General features: G+C 37.6%; 1 protein-coding gene across 2 annotated transcripts in view; it reads left to right on the forward strand.

Moving 5' to 3' along the window:
• ZNF385D (zinc finger protein 385D) overlaps positions 1-13,675 on the forward strand; it is a 446,680-nt gene that overhangs the window by 299,067 nt on the left and 133,938 nt on the right. For both annotated transcript variants that reach the window (XM_074861238.1, XM_074861245.1), the window contains one exon: positions 2,790-2,932. In XM_074861238.1, coding sequence (XP_074717339.1) covers positions 2,790-2,932 — 143 coding nt within the window. The remainder of the gene's footprint in view (positions 1-2,789; positions 2,933-13,675) is intronic.

A 13,675-nucleotide genomic window follows, 5' to 3' on the forward strand; every position in this document is an offset into this window, starting at 1 on the left:
TTTTCCTTCTGTCACCATTTCTGCCCTTGATATTGCCTTCTTTACAATAAGAATTTATTTACAGGTTCTCTTCAAGAATTCTTCCCAGTGGGCTTCTACCCCTCTCCATCCCTCTGCTAATGGATTAGGTGGGAAATAGTTAACATTGACATTCCCAAATGTTGTGTAAAGGTTTTTCATTAAAGCTGAGTCACAAAAATGGTTGCCATTGCTTCAGGTTTTCTGTTGCTGATTCTAGACTACAACTCTGCGCATGTTAAATGGAAATAGAAGCTAATTTTTGCAACTATAAACATTAGAGAATTTCTTTGAAGCAAAAGCTCAAATTTCATGATACCTATCACATGCTCCATCATTAAGGGACATGTCTGACACTATTGCAAAAACAGAGAGCAGCTGTGCTCCTGAACATACTCATTTTCTGTGCCACTGTAGCCAGGACTGTGGTAGATTTTAAACTCTGTTCCAGAGGCTCTGAGTCCCAGCCAAGGTCCTGCAGAGCTGGCTGAATTTTTCCTTTTAAAGCATGTTCTTGTCCCCGGATGACTTTGTGCATCACTGTCTGGCAGTGACAGGTGGGTGGGTGCCTAGTCATGCCACAGGGAAGGATCACAGGATAGAAATATTTCATCCTTCGTGGCATTGGTATCCTAGAAGAGTATGGGAGAGCAGTGCTGTTCCTCTAGGTAATCCCATCCTGCAAGGCTCTCCTCCATAGCACTGAGATAATAAACTCGACTAGCTGGGTCCCCGAGCATAGGTGATATTTCTCAGTCCAGTTTGCATTTGCATGTGTGAGTTGTAGGATGTTTAGTCAGCTTCAAATTCTTTGCTATTGCCAGGCAAATGCTCACCTTGGCATTTCTGTATGATTCTGTACAATCTCAGGTGCAACCTGGAGACTTCTTGGTAAGGTTTTTATTACTAGGAGTGACTTTTTCCTTTCACAGTCTGTAAAAGCTTTACATGAGAAAAATTAATTCATTCCAGCATCTAAAAAAAAAATGTTTTTATGGGTCTTTCCTATTCAGAGGGAGTAAGATTGGCCTGTTCAACACTACCTTATCATCATTCTGACCTGTTAAATTTATTTTTACACTGTTTTTGTAATAATTCCATGGGAATGTAGCAATTGCCAAACCAACGGCAATCATAAAATACTTGATGATTCTATGCTGGTGAGCTATGAAAAGCAGAGCTGCTTGCCCTCTACTTTTCTGTGTTCCATATCCTTAGCTGCTGCATTCAAAGGGTGATTTGGTACACTCTTACGTTGAAGTAAATGTAGAAATTACTCCAAAAATGGCAGTTACTCTAGGGCAAAAACTAACATGAGATCGGAGAGAACCCTAATCCAATCCCTTTGGTTTACTAGTAGGTAATGTTTTCCTTTCAATGATTCTTAGTGAAATGCTTCATAGAGGAGCTGAAAGTTGGCAAAAAATACTGTCTTTGAAAATTTGGCTCCAGCTGATTTTATACCTAGAAGCAGAACTGTGGATGATCTGCTACAACTGGTTAATTAAATCCTGTGTTGTTGGTCCTCAATTAGGCGCATTAAATTGCAAACCTTGTTAGCAGATTTGCTGGCCAAATATGGAGAGATTCCGTATATCATTTTGACTACTTTATATTTGGGCTCTTAAAGAATGTATGCAGCTTGTCTAATGAAGTGTCTGTATGTATGAGAGGAAGAAAAGAAACAGATTTTGGATCTCTCCCTCTGTTGGTCTGTCTGCCTGTGTCTCTGTTCAATGAGTGGGGTAAAACTCCCTTTAACGTTTTTTTAAAATGTTTCTTGGACTTTTACCAGCAGGTTTTTACAGTCTGTTGCCTGCCTCTCAGATTAGAAGAACACTGGCATATTTTAACAGTTTCCTAGGATCCAAATAGTCTTTAATTAACAGGGAATTGATGTTTTGGAGCGCAACCAAAACACGGAAGACATTGGAAGCAGAGAACAGGCTTGGATCCTTCCAGCTTTTATCTGGCTGTGGCAAAGGACAAACAAATAAGTAAAATAGGGTCCACTGCAAACAGGTAGCAACTTATTGGTATGCAGGGGGATTTCTTTCTTCATTTGCATTGTGTTCCCACATGGTGGTGGTTGGTGGCGTTAGCCAGGAGGAGCTTTCTGCTGCACAGTCTGAATCAGCTCCACCCCTTGCAAGAGCAGAAAGTGTTCGTCAGTAATTTCCCATTAACAGAATTTCTGTGGCTGCTGAAATTGGTCTTAGTCTAGATTTGTATTGATCAACTGTTGAGGAAGGAAGGTATGTTGTGTTTGTGAGGTTTATGTTGACTCTGAAGCTGTAAGCTCCATGAGTGAGCATTTAATTAAAAAAATCAAAAGTCTGCAAATGACATGACTTTTGCTGAGCTAAGCATCTAGTTTTTCTTCTGGAGCAGTTTGCCTATGGAGGGGTGAGCAACAGGGTTGGGATGAAGCACTGAAATTATGGCAGAATGAGACTAGCTGAAGTTCTAAACCTAAGTCAGACATACGCTGAAATATTGTTCCAGATAATCCAGGGAGATAAATGGTTTATTAGCTAATTTAAAATAATGATAGATTGATATCTGAAGCAACTACTGCAGAGAATTATAACCAACAGTCACTGAGTCAGCTGTACTCTTTTATAGTAATGCAGTAATTTGTGGACAAATAAAAATGTATTTGTTTAATCCAATATTGGCTTTTTATTATTGCTTTTTTGTGTTGGCTTTTTTTTTTTTCCCCTCCTAGTCGTAGTACTTGCTGAATGCCTTCTGTCTCTTTTTATACCTAGGTGGTACATGCCAGAGCCCTGCTCTTCCAGCCCTAGTGCGTCCTCCTGCTCCACCTTTGCAGCCGTCGCTGGATATTAAACCATTTCTTCCGTTTCCTCTGGACACTGCCGCAGCAGTCAATCTCTTCCCCAACTTCAATGCAGTAAGTACACTCCTAACAGTTACTGTCCACCTCAGTGAGCCACAGTTTCCATGGAAGACTCAAGAGGGCACAAAGTAGAATTTTATGTACTCAATTAAACCTGGAATATCCTCTCCCTTACTGAGGGCCAAATAGCTCTTTCAGACACACTGGTACGCCATAAATTAAAGTCTAGCTGAGCGTTAGCCAGAAGTAATGTAGAAGGAAAAAATTATATGATCCCAAGTGACATGCAATAAAGTTGCAGGGCATATTCAGTCCCAGGGCTTGTGAGTTTCCCACTCTAATTTGACGTACAAAGTTTCACTATCTTACAGTTTGTTGCAACTCTCAGAGAGTGAAACTCTCAGAATGATGGCATTCTACATCCCATCTCCAACAGACTTCCTGAGAAATACTTAAAATTTATGAATTGGAGGGGCTACAAAAGATAAAACTGTCAGGGCAATTAAAGAAAGAATGAGAACAGCTTTAGCTGGTATATGAGCTATTCATTGGCAAACAATCCAGTGTATTTTTTTCAGGTTAGGGTATTTTATTTCTCACACCTTAGGTTAAAACAAGGTTAGATTTCTCTTTAATTTTTTTTTTTACTTACTCATACTATCTGTGACTATAAAAATCTTATTCCTTCTTAGATATTTTCATTGTTTTACTGACATATGTCATGAATGTTTCAATTTTCCTGTTTCTCACTGAGATATTTAATGCTCTAAAAGAAAAAAAAAAAGTTTAAATTGGTTTTATGTTAATTTTGAGTTTACAGAATTATGCCCCTTTTTAATTTGAATATGCTCTGGGAAGTTCTTTTCCTTATTTACATATACTAGATAGAGGAAAAAAAAAATAAGAATGTGTGTACTTACCTACTTTGAGACACACAGAGGGATGGAAAGTGCCATGCCAAAACAATTATATACAAAAATCTTAATTACAGTAATTAAGAGTAGTAGAAGAACATGCCCATTCTAGAAGCAATTTGTAGTAATCAATAGCAAATTTCAATAATTAAGTGTTCATTTATTTACCTTTTATAGATGTTCATTTTGCTTTAAAGTAATTAAAATGAACTAATTGTCAAGGATATTTATTTATGCAGTCTTAAATTTAAGCAATTCACAGTATTAATAGAGATCAGAGAAGCTATAAGCTGCAATTCTTAAAATGCTCAGAAACAATATGTCAAAGAATTATCATTACAAAGAAACTTTTTGTTACAAAGAAACTTTTTGTTACAAAGAAACTTTTTCAAATTTTAAAATATATATAGGTATGCAGCAACATTAGAAAGTGCTGGTTTTAACCAGGTTGCTGATAACTCGAAATGGATAAACAATTAGACTTGTTTGGTATGCTTCAGGTTTTTTTTCTTACCAGTTTTGCTTTGTGATCATTGTATTTAATGCAGTAGGCCAGCTGAATTTTTAGAAATTATTTGTTAGACTTTCTGTTCTTTCAGGATTTTCCATAGTTCAGAGTCTTCAAATTGTTTTGCTAATTGTTTAACTCTGTGTAATTCAAATACAATTTTAATGATTAATTTTAAGAAATAATTGTTAATCTTGTGTTGTTCCATAAATTTGCAGTTTCTTTTTACAAAGACTAATTTTTATGCTATAATTATCTTGAGGGAGAGGTGGAGAAAGATGTACTTGTATTAATTTGGAAGAAAGTAAAAAATAGAGTCCTATCGAAACCCTGTTATTCCCAAACATCATCTTAGTAGTATATTGTTTGATATAAGCACTGTAGTTGGACTTTACAGATTCCTCATCTTTTTAGTTTTTCAGTAAACTGAGCCTAGGTTTCAAGAGTGAGACTAGCAGCCCTTTTTAACACCACTCTGAAGTTTGTTCCCGTGCAAAGTACTGCTTCCTGTGATGTGTGGCCATCTGCCAAATCCACCTTTGCTGAATATGTCAGTCCTGAGTATAAGGATGCTGTTATCAGAGCTGCTGTCACCTGCCTTGCTGCTCCATCATCTTTGCCTTGCAACATGACCTTTGGCTTTTCATCACGTGTGCTGACATGTAGCATCATCCTCATGTTCCCATTTTCATTCTGAACAGTACGTTATTGAACACTGCTATGTTTAGTTCATATGCCAGAGATGGTTAATGGCATCCTCCAAACGTGTAGGCTAGCTGAGAAGTTCTGCATATTTTCAGAAATTATTTCAAAGCTGACAAATCTTTTGGGGACACACCAGCTGCTGCTGAGCATTATCAAGCCTAAGGAGAAGGTAACCCACAAGTCATATCAGACTTCAAATGGGATGTCTGACAAGGGCTTGAAGTATGTGAATGTGAGACAGAAAACAAGTGTTTGACCAATAAATGTTCTTTGTAAATATGCATGCTCATGAATGATTGGAGCTGTTGATAATGCTTTATAGTCATTGACTTCATTGACAATCCTACACAGTGTCAGCAGAGAAACATTTACGTTCTGTGGCTAAACCAAGGTCAAGCAGGTGGTCAGTAAAAGACCCAGAACTCTGAACACCTGAAATGGATATTCTTCTCTTGTCGATAAATTAGCTTTACCCTTGATTGTGACATCAAGGTCATAGATTGTCTTAGGAAATGGGTTTCTAAAGATCTTGACCCTCACACAATTCCACAGAAGCTAATGAGTTTGGTAGCATGTCTGGGCTGATTCCCAAGAGTCTAGAATGAATTCCAGAGTTTTGGCCATTTACTTGCCACTTTTCAACAGCCTTCACTTGAGAAGAGCATGATCAAGGAGAAACTTGAGTAAAAATTCAGTCATGTTCAGGGAGAAGAAGTGGTCTCTGGTTATGGCAATACTAACTCGGGAGTTTGCTTGTGATAGGCATAGGCATCTCAGCTAATCAGGTTAAGTTTCTCACAAAAGGTAATGGATAAAAATAAGTGGAGAAAAATACACAAAAGTAGGTTGCAGTGTGCAAACATCCTCTATGTCTGTTTTGGCATGAGGTGAAGCGAACCCTACAAGTTCCTATTCATCTCTGCTGACTATAATGAGGGTCTGGCTCAGCTGCATCTACATTTGGTTAGATGAGTCCCACATTATGGGACAGGTCATAAGCTATTCACAGCTGATATATTAAATTCCACTCAAAAATCAGATGACAAGTGCTGACATTGTATTTTATGTTTACAGAGGAATGGTTCCATTTATCAAGCAGTTATGCTTCTATTTTTATCTAAAGACAGTCTTAAGGAAATTTGAGGATTCAGATGAACTGGATAGAAATATTAGGAGAGGTGAAAGTAATTTACCAATGGATAATCTCAGGCACATACATAAGAACTAACAAAACCAAATACTGATCTTAGAGTACCACAAATAATAATAGTAAGGTCTTGTGTTTTATACCTTTTTTCACTCTATTTCAATTTACTGCAAACATAAAATTACTTTCATTGTTACTGAAGATTTTGGTCTAAAGCTAGTTCAGCTTTTGATGTCCACCTCTGAGGAAAACAATCAGCACTGATTTCTATGAAGGCAAAAGCTTTCATGGGAGCAGAGAATAGAAGAGATAACATGGGGTGTGCAAACCTTTATCACTAATATCTCTGAACACCGAGGAGAGAGAAATATAAAAAGTGAGTAAACTGAGAAATGCAAGGGAGATAACATGTGAACCTTTGAACCCTTCAGTTTCAGGAGAAACTTTTTCTATTTATACAAGAAATCGTAAAGCAAATATACCAATTAACAATCTGGTTAACTGAGCATTTGTAGGTGCTATGCCCTTAATTGTGAAGCAAATGGGTACCCTCAAGTCCTATGTAAAAAGAAATTTTAAGACAGTTGTTTAAACTGAAAATAGCCCACTGGTACAGACCCTGAAAAATCACAAGTTCACTGCAAGTTTATCTGATATAAAAAGACTGATCAAGAGTATGGGATTTAAATGGCTAAATTTTATGAATGAAAGAAACTATCACTATAAACAATGCTTATGTAGCTTTTTAAAACATGATTTGAAGATTGTCAGAGTAATAGAAAAATAATTGCATTGTCTATTCTGAAAAATGTTTGAGATCATTTAGCAAGTATTTGGTATAGTTCCGTGTTTTCATCTCCAGAGTGAGAAGCTTTAAGTCTGTGTGCTCTTAAGAACTAGTTCTTAGAGACACAAAGCTTTAGCAGTTGTATTGAATACACACTGGTCCGTGAGTGTATGTGAATGTGGATATGTAGTGTTTCTGTTCATGAGACAATAGTTGGTTGCAAAGAAATTTCACAAAGTATCAAAGTCTAGAAGTTAATTAACTTGTAAGAAAATATTGATATGAGTTCCTAGACTAAGAGGAAATGCTTTGTTTTGCTAGACATCAGCATCAGCCTTAAGTGGCCCTCCCACAGAAGTCTAAGATCTTTTTTAGTCTCCAAAGTCTATCATCCTCAAAGCACAGATGCATCAGAAACTTATTTCTGAACCTCTCAGAATTACATATTTCAGACTCCTGAGAGACAGAATTTAAATTTTACAAATGCAGGACATTTGCCATTGCTAGGTGGAAGATCAGACAATGCATTACACTCCTTGTTTGTTTATTTTTTCAAGGATATGCAGACCATTTTCCTGAAAAAATTCTAAAAAAATTATATCACACTTTGTAGACTGTAGGATGAGCATAATCTGTAGTGGGAGAGGTCCACAATGTAGAAGATCTGAGTAAGTGCTTGTAAGCAGAAATAAGGATGTTGCTTGAAAAGCTGTATCCTAACTCCAAGTTAAAGCCTGATCTCCCCTTGTTGCCAATGGACAGTTTCCCAAAGAATCATCCTTTGGAAAGAAACTTGATTACAGTTTTGACTAGAAATGTATGACTTGGAAGAGCAGTGGTAATGTCAGAACTGTACTAAACATGGATGGAAAATGAAGGATTATTCTACAGACATCTCTACCTCATGATCCATCTGTAGTAATCCTTGTTCAGTCCCCTGATTTTTTCCTGTTTGCTTGTTCTGTGCCAATAGCCCCAGGTGCAGGATTAAGGGCTTCATGTTTCACCTTCCCCTGGTAGAGATTTGCCATATGGGAAAGGAGGAGGAGGAGGAAACAGTGGCCACTGCCCATAGGTTAGGGCTCTGGCAGCATCTTGGGTTAGGGTGCCAATGTAGTGCTCCTTGCTTCCTGAAAACCAGCCTGTGCAACATCTAGCAGTTTCCAGGGCAGCACAAAGGCTGCATTCTCTATTTATAGAGGTGAAGCTTGTGTTTGTAGGTCTCAGTAGTGGGCAATTATGGCTGGCTTGTTTCACTGGGAGATGCTTTTCTCCCCGCTCTGGGCTTGCTGTCGGGCTCTGTCTGGCCTGCTGATAACCACCAAGTTAGCTCATACAGAGCGTAGCTTTGTGCTTGTTTGGGAAATGCAGTCTTGTCCTATTGTGGCCAGACAACTGATAGAAACGGACAAAGTAGAAAACCTGCTTGTTGACAAGTATTTCTGGGAAGGGTTATGCCAAGAAATGTAGAGAAAACCTGTCAAAAAGCTGCCAGAAGACATTTTAAAAATCTTTTCCTTAGGCTTTTGTCCCAGATAGTTTTTTATCTAGAAGGGAGATATGTGCTGCAGAAATGATGTGCCAATTTTCTGGATGTTATGAATAAGATGTAGCTTTTGATAGTGAAGAGTGGAGGAGGAATCTGAAATACATGTTAGTTTTTCTAAACATTAGCAGCCTGAAATTTACAAAATAAACCCAAGTTTTTTTATATGTCTATACATAATAGTTTTGTTTTATATTTTCCGACTTAGTTGAGCAGAGGAGCATAACGAGACTATTTTTCCTCATCATATAAAATCTTTTAAAGTTCAGTAGTGACGACATGCTGTCAGAATGCTTTGTTTCCAGAAGAGGATAGGGAACAACACAATGGCCTCAGTTTCGTGTGAATCAAAATGGAATACTGCCTATATAGAAGAACTTGGCAGTAAAAATATAGTCTGTGCTGATTTTTAATGTTATTTCCATGAGAAGGACCTTTATCAGGTGGAGAACTGTACCGCACAAAATTGTTAATTGGTCAGACAAAAAGAGGAAATTATTGCTTCTGAGGATATTCCTTGCATGGCTGCTCATTTACAGGTGTCTAGAAACAGGGGGTTTGGCTTGCTCTTTTCCTTTCCATAGCATTGCAGTTGAGCTGTGAGATAGCTATACTCTTCTTTACGGTCTGTATCTTTATTACTGTTTAGCTGAATATTTTTCAAAATATGGAAGATTGCAAAAATGATATTTGGGTTCAGGAATTCTTTATTATAACAACATTTTCATCACTGGCCAGGACATTTAATTAAGAAGTCTGTAGGGGAAGAAGAGGGATTAGAGAATGGGCAAACACAAGAATATCCTGGCAATTCAGATGCTTTTATTTGGTGCTCGCAAAACAGGAATGAATCAACATCAGTATGAAATATTCAATTATTTGAATTGGCCAGATTTGTTTGCTGTACATTTAAATCCTTAATCTACACCCTGGGCTCTGTTTGAAATAACAGTAAAGCTCTGATTGTCTGATGCAGAGGAAGTGTTCACAGCTCAGGAGACATGGTAAAATTAAGCTCTTCGTCTTTTTCCTGTTTTGAGTCAGTTTAGGGTGGATCCACATCTCTAGGAATACTCTGTCCGCCTGTTCTTATGTATGGTCCTTGCTCTATGCCACGGATAGGGAACAGAGCTCATATTCTGACTTTGTATAAATGAGTGTTTCTGCAACCCTCAGGTAACCTTCCCATGGTTGCCTGTGATTGCATGGCTGTTCTTTTTCTTTGCACTGCAGAGCAGCTGGGGAGTAGTGTCTCATCTCCCTAGCAGTTGTCTCCAGAATGATTGCTATTATTTTCTTTGGACTTGATGCATTGTTAAGGAGCATCCTACTAAATCTAGCCTTAATCCCTTTGTAACTTCCTCTAAAAATTTTTGTCTTCTGCTTGCAACTTGTAGCTGGGACTCCCACAAGTTTCAACCCAGGCATCAACAAAAGTCTTATTGTTATCCTTCTCTTAGTGTTACCTTAATTTTAGCAGCACTTCTGGCCCTGTTTTTGGAATTGCTTTCCATGGGCCCATGTGAACCATATGAAGATCAATAAGGTCAAGTGCAAGGTCCTGCACCTGGGTTGGCACAATCCCCAATATCAGTACAGGCTGGGTGATGAACGGATTGAGAGCAGCCCTGTGGAGAAGGACTTGGGGGTACTGGTGGATGAAAAATTGGAAATGAGCTGGCAATGTGCGCTTGTAGCCCTGAAAACCAATCATATCCTGCAGCACGGCCAACAGATTGAAGAAGGTGATTCTCCCCCTCTACTGCGCTCTCATGAGACCCCACCTGGAGTATGGCATCCAGTTCTGTGGTCCCCAATAAAAGAAAGACATGGACCTGTTAGAGTGGGCCCAGAGGAGAGCCATGAAAATGTTCCACTCCTCTGATCACCTCTCGTATGAAGAAAGGCTGAGAGAGTTGGGGTTATTCAGACTGGAGCAGAGAAGGCTCTGGAGAGACCTTATTGTGGCCATTCCGTACTTAAAGGGGGCTTCTAAGAAAGATAGATAAATTTTGTTACTGTGTCCTGTAGTGACAGGACAAAACGTAATGTTTTTAAACTAAAAACTGGTAGGTTTAGATTGGAAGAAAGAAATTTTTTACTATGGGGGTGGTGAGACACTGGAATAGGTTGTCCAGTGAAGTTGTAGATGCCCCATAACTGAAGGAGTTCAAGGTCAGGTTGGACGGGGCTCTGAACAACCTGATATAGAGGAAGATGTCCCTGGCCATGGCAGGTGGGTTGGACTTGATGATCTTTAAAGGTCTTTTCTAACTTAACCCATTCTCTGATTCCTCACAACTTATTTGAACAATTTTGGAATTGTGTTCCAATTAGGGAATTAGCAGTCTCCTATGCTTATGATGAGCAGCTGTCACTTCTTGCCACATAGAATACAGTAGTCTTGAGAGCTTAGAGGATTTTGCTCATGGGTACAAGTGCGTAGATACCATTAAAAAAATCCATTTAAAAGTTTTATTTTCATTTAAATTAAATTTGTATCAAGGGTGCTCCAACCTTCTGTGATTGCTTTCAGTAGAAATTCAGGTTTCTAGGATGCGCGTTCTCCTGGGGAAGTAAATGTTAAGATTACCTTAAAATAGCATAAGTTTGTGTTATTTCACCTTGCTGAACATTATAATACCTATCCTTGAATTCATGTCTGTAACTGTAATGTGGATGTAAATTATCTGACCATACTTTTTTCCTGGTTGCTGTCCAGTTTTTGGAGTGTAAGGTGTGCATTTGGTAAAACTTTTTTAATTATTCAGAAGACTTATTTCCAGTATGTGTGCAATAGCATCACCTGTGTTTGGCCTTCTCCAGCTACCATCTCTGTTGGCATTCAGTTCTGTGGCCTCATTCAAGGTCTTTATGGATGTCTCCAATGCTGGTGGTCATTTGACAGTTGCTGCCTGCAGATTGTATTTACTTTGTGGGTGCGGGTAGGACGTTCTTCACGCAGGCTGAGCATGTAGCACACGCGCTTCCAACCATCTGTTTGATAGCTCACAGTTTCTTCAGGATTCTTCTGACAGTATATCACTTTCCAGTCACTCAGCACCTTGTGGCTGAAGAACAGATGTTTGTGCTGCTCCTTTTTGCCATGTAAGAAGGGGTGGAACTCTAACTAGTCTCCACCAATTCTCATGTCCATAATTAACTGAAAAGGTCCGAGGCAGAAGCACCCTGTTTGTGTAAGCTCATGGCTACACCATTAGATAAATGTCCATATAGTAGCTTACAGAGTATAAACTTGAAGGCATTTTCATGAGCAGTGTTGTAGGCTGGAAATGATCTCTGGACAAAGAGCTCCACATACCTAAAAATGACACACAGCAAGCTTTGTTTTCTCTGTATTTTTTTTTTATTTACTTAAGTGGTTTCTTGTTATTGTTAAAACAATCAGTAGGATCTAAATATCTCACATGCTTGTTTGTTTAACTGATGATTAGTAATAGCAAAAGAATAGACTTTCTGAGTTATCTCATCCTGCCTTACACATTTGCTGGAGGGCACTGCACAGTGTGCTGACAGATAACTTGCTGTGGACAGTCATAGTATCCAAGGTAAAGGCAATAGCACAGCCTTTATTGGGGACTGAGGGTCCCTCAGGCTTTTGCTCTGCATGCAAAACATTCTTGTAAAGGAAATTAAATGAAGTACTCTTCAGATTTGTCAAGTCTTGATGAGTGGAATTACTTAAAACTAAATTTTATAAAGCATTTTGCAAAGCATTTTAAATAATGTTTTAATCAGTTGATGTTTACACCCTTTGTCTTAATAGCACTCAGATGAAAAAGATCAATGATTATTTTATTCTGCAAAGACTATAAAACTTTAATGGGTTGCATAGTAAGTATAACTCATAAAATCTACAGTTTAAATATGGATGGTTATTAACCTGTTTTTAAAAAGCTGCAATTAAAGTGAGAAGGAATTACTTAAAGCAATGATTTGATTATGGTAGTCTGAGGAGGAAAAAGAGTGATAAAATTCTAAAACCAGTATTATTTCTGTTGATGAGATAGACATTTGGAAAGATTTAAAATAAAGCATGATTTTTTCGTAGCCTTAGGCTTGTTTGTGTTGCTAACCTAGCTGAATAACTATTTACTGATTTTTTTTTTTTTTTTTTTTTGTACAACCTGCAGTTTGTTCTTCTTAGGAATTTCAAATATATGTGTTGAAAAAAGCATGAGTTTTCATGACAGGTAATTTTACACACAGTAAATACATTCCTAAGCACAATTACCTGTTAATTGCTTATTCATAGCATGCAATAACAGTGCTGCTGTTATTCAAGAACTTCTAAAACACACTCACTTTTATCCTTTATAATGAAAAGGTTTGGGGCTCTTCCTTTCCCACTCTTTTTAATCACAGTAGTTTGGACTGGTAAATGGCACATGCTGAATAACTCATTTATCTGGAGTCATTCTATGATGCACTCTTTGATGGAATAGTTCTGTAATGTCCATGTCCTGCCTAATTTATTTTATCCTAACAATTTTTTGATAAGGGAAGAAATCTCCAAAGGTTATATGTTGGACTTGTACAGTAGAATTGGATATAGAACTCCAGATTCTCATGCAACTACTGTTTTTCCTGGCATCTCTCCTGTGGCTCTGCTGAATGCTTAAAGTAATACTATGTAAATACCCATGCAGATTAAATTAGTAATCAAAATAATTCGTAAAAAATAGTACAAAAGCTTGTATCTCTCCGGAAATTGGTGTTTCTCTTTTAAATACATTGGTTTATATAAAATAGATTAGTATCAAATTCTTACTATTTAAAAGAATACAAATCAACGTTTTTCTGTCCAATGTTATATTTTGTCCAGAATTAAATACTTTGTGATGTCATGGATAAAAATTTTTAGATGACATATTACACTTATATATTATTTTTTATCAGAAAGAATACAATTTTTTGAATAAATTATGTAATTTCCTTACACAACAAAAGCAATCATGTTTACAATGCATTGCAAAAGCTGACAACTCACAACAGAAGACTGAATAGTCTATAACTGAATGAAAATTAAAGATAAAAAATAAAAAGATATATAGGAAAGATACATTCTTAATTACAATTAGAAGTGGTGTAAAGCCTGCTGGAAAGCTGACCAGCAGAAGTTTCTTTCAGTAGTTTGCTGCTGTGAAATTGCTAGGATGTTTGCATGGT

The sequence above is a fragment of the Strix uralensis genome, chromosome 1, assembly GCF_047716275.1.
Source record: "Strix uralensis isolate ZFMK-TIS-50842 chromosome 1, bStrUra1, whole genome shotgun sequence".
NCBI lineage: Eukaryota > Metazoa > Chordata > Aves > Strigiformes > Strigidae > Strix > Strix uralensis.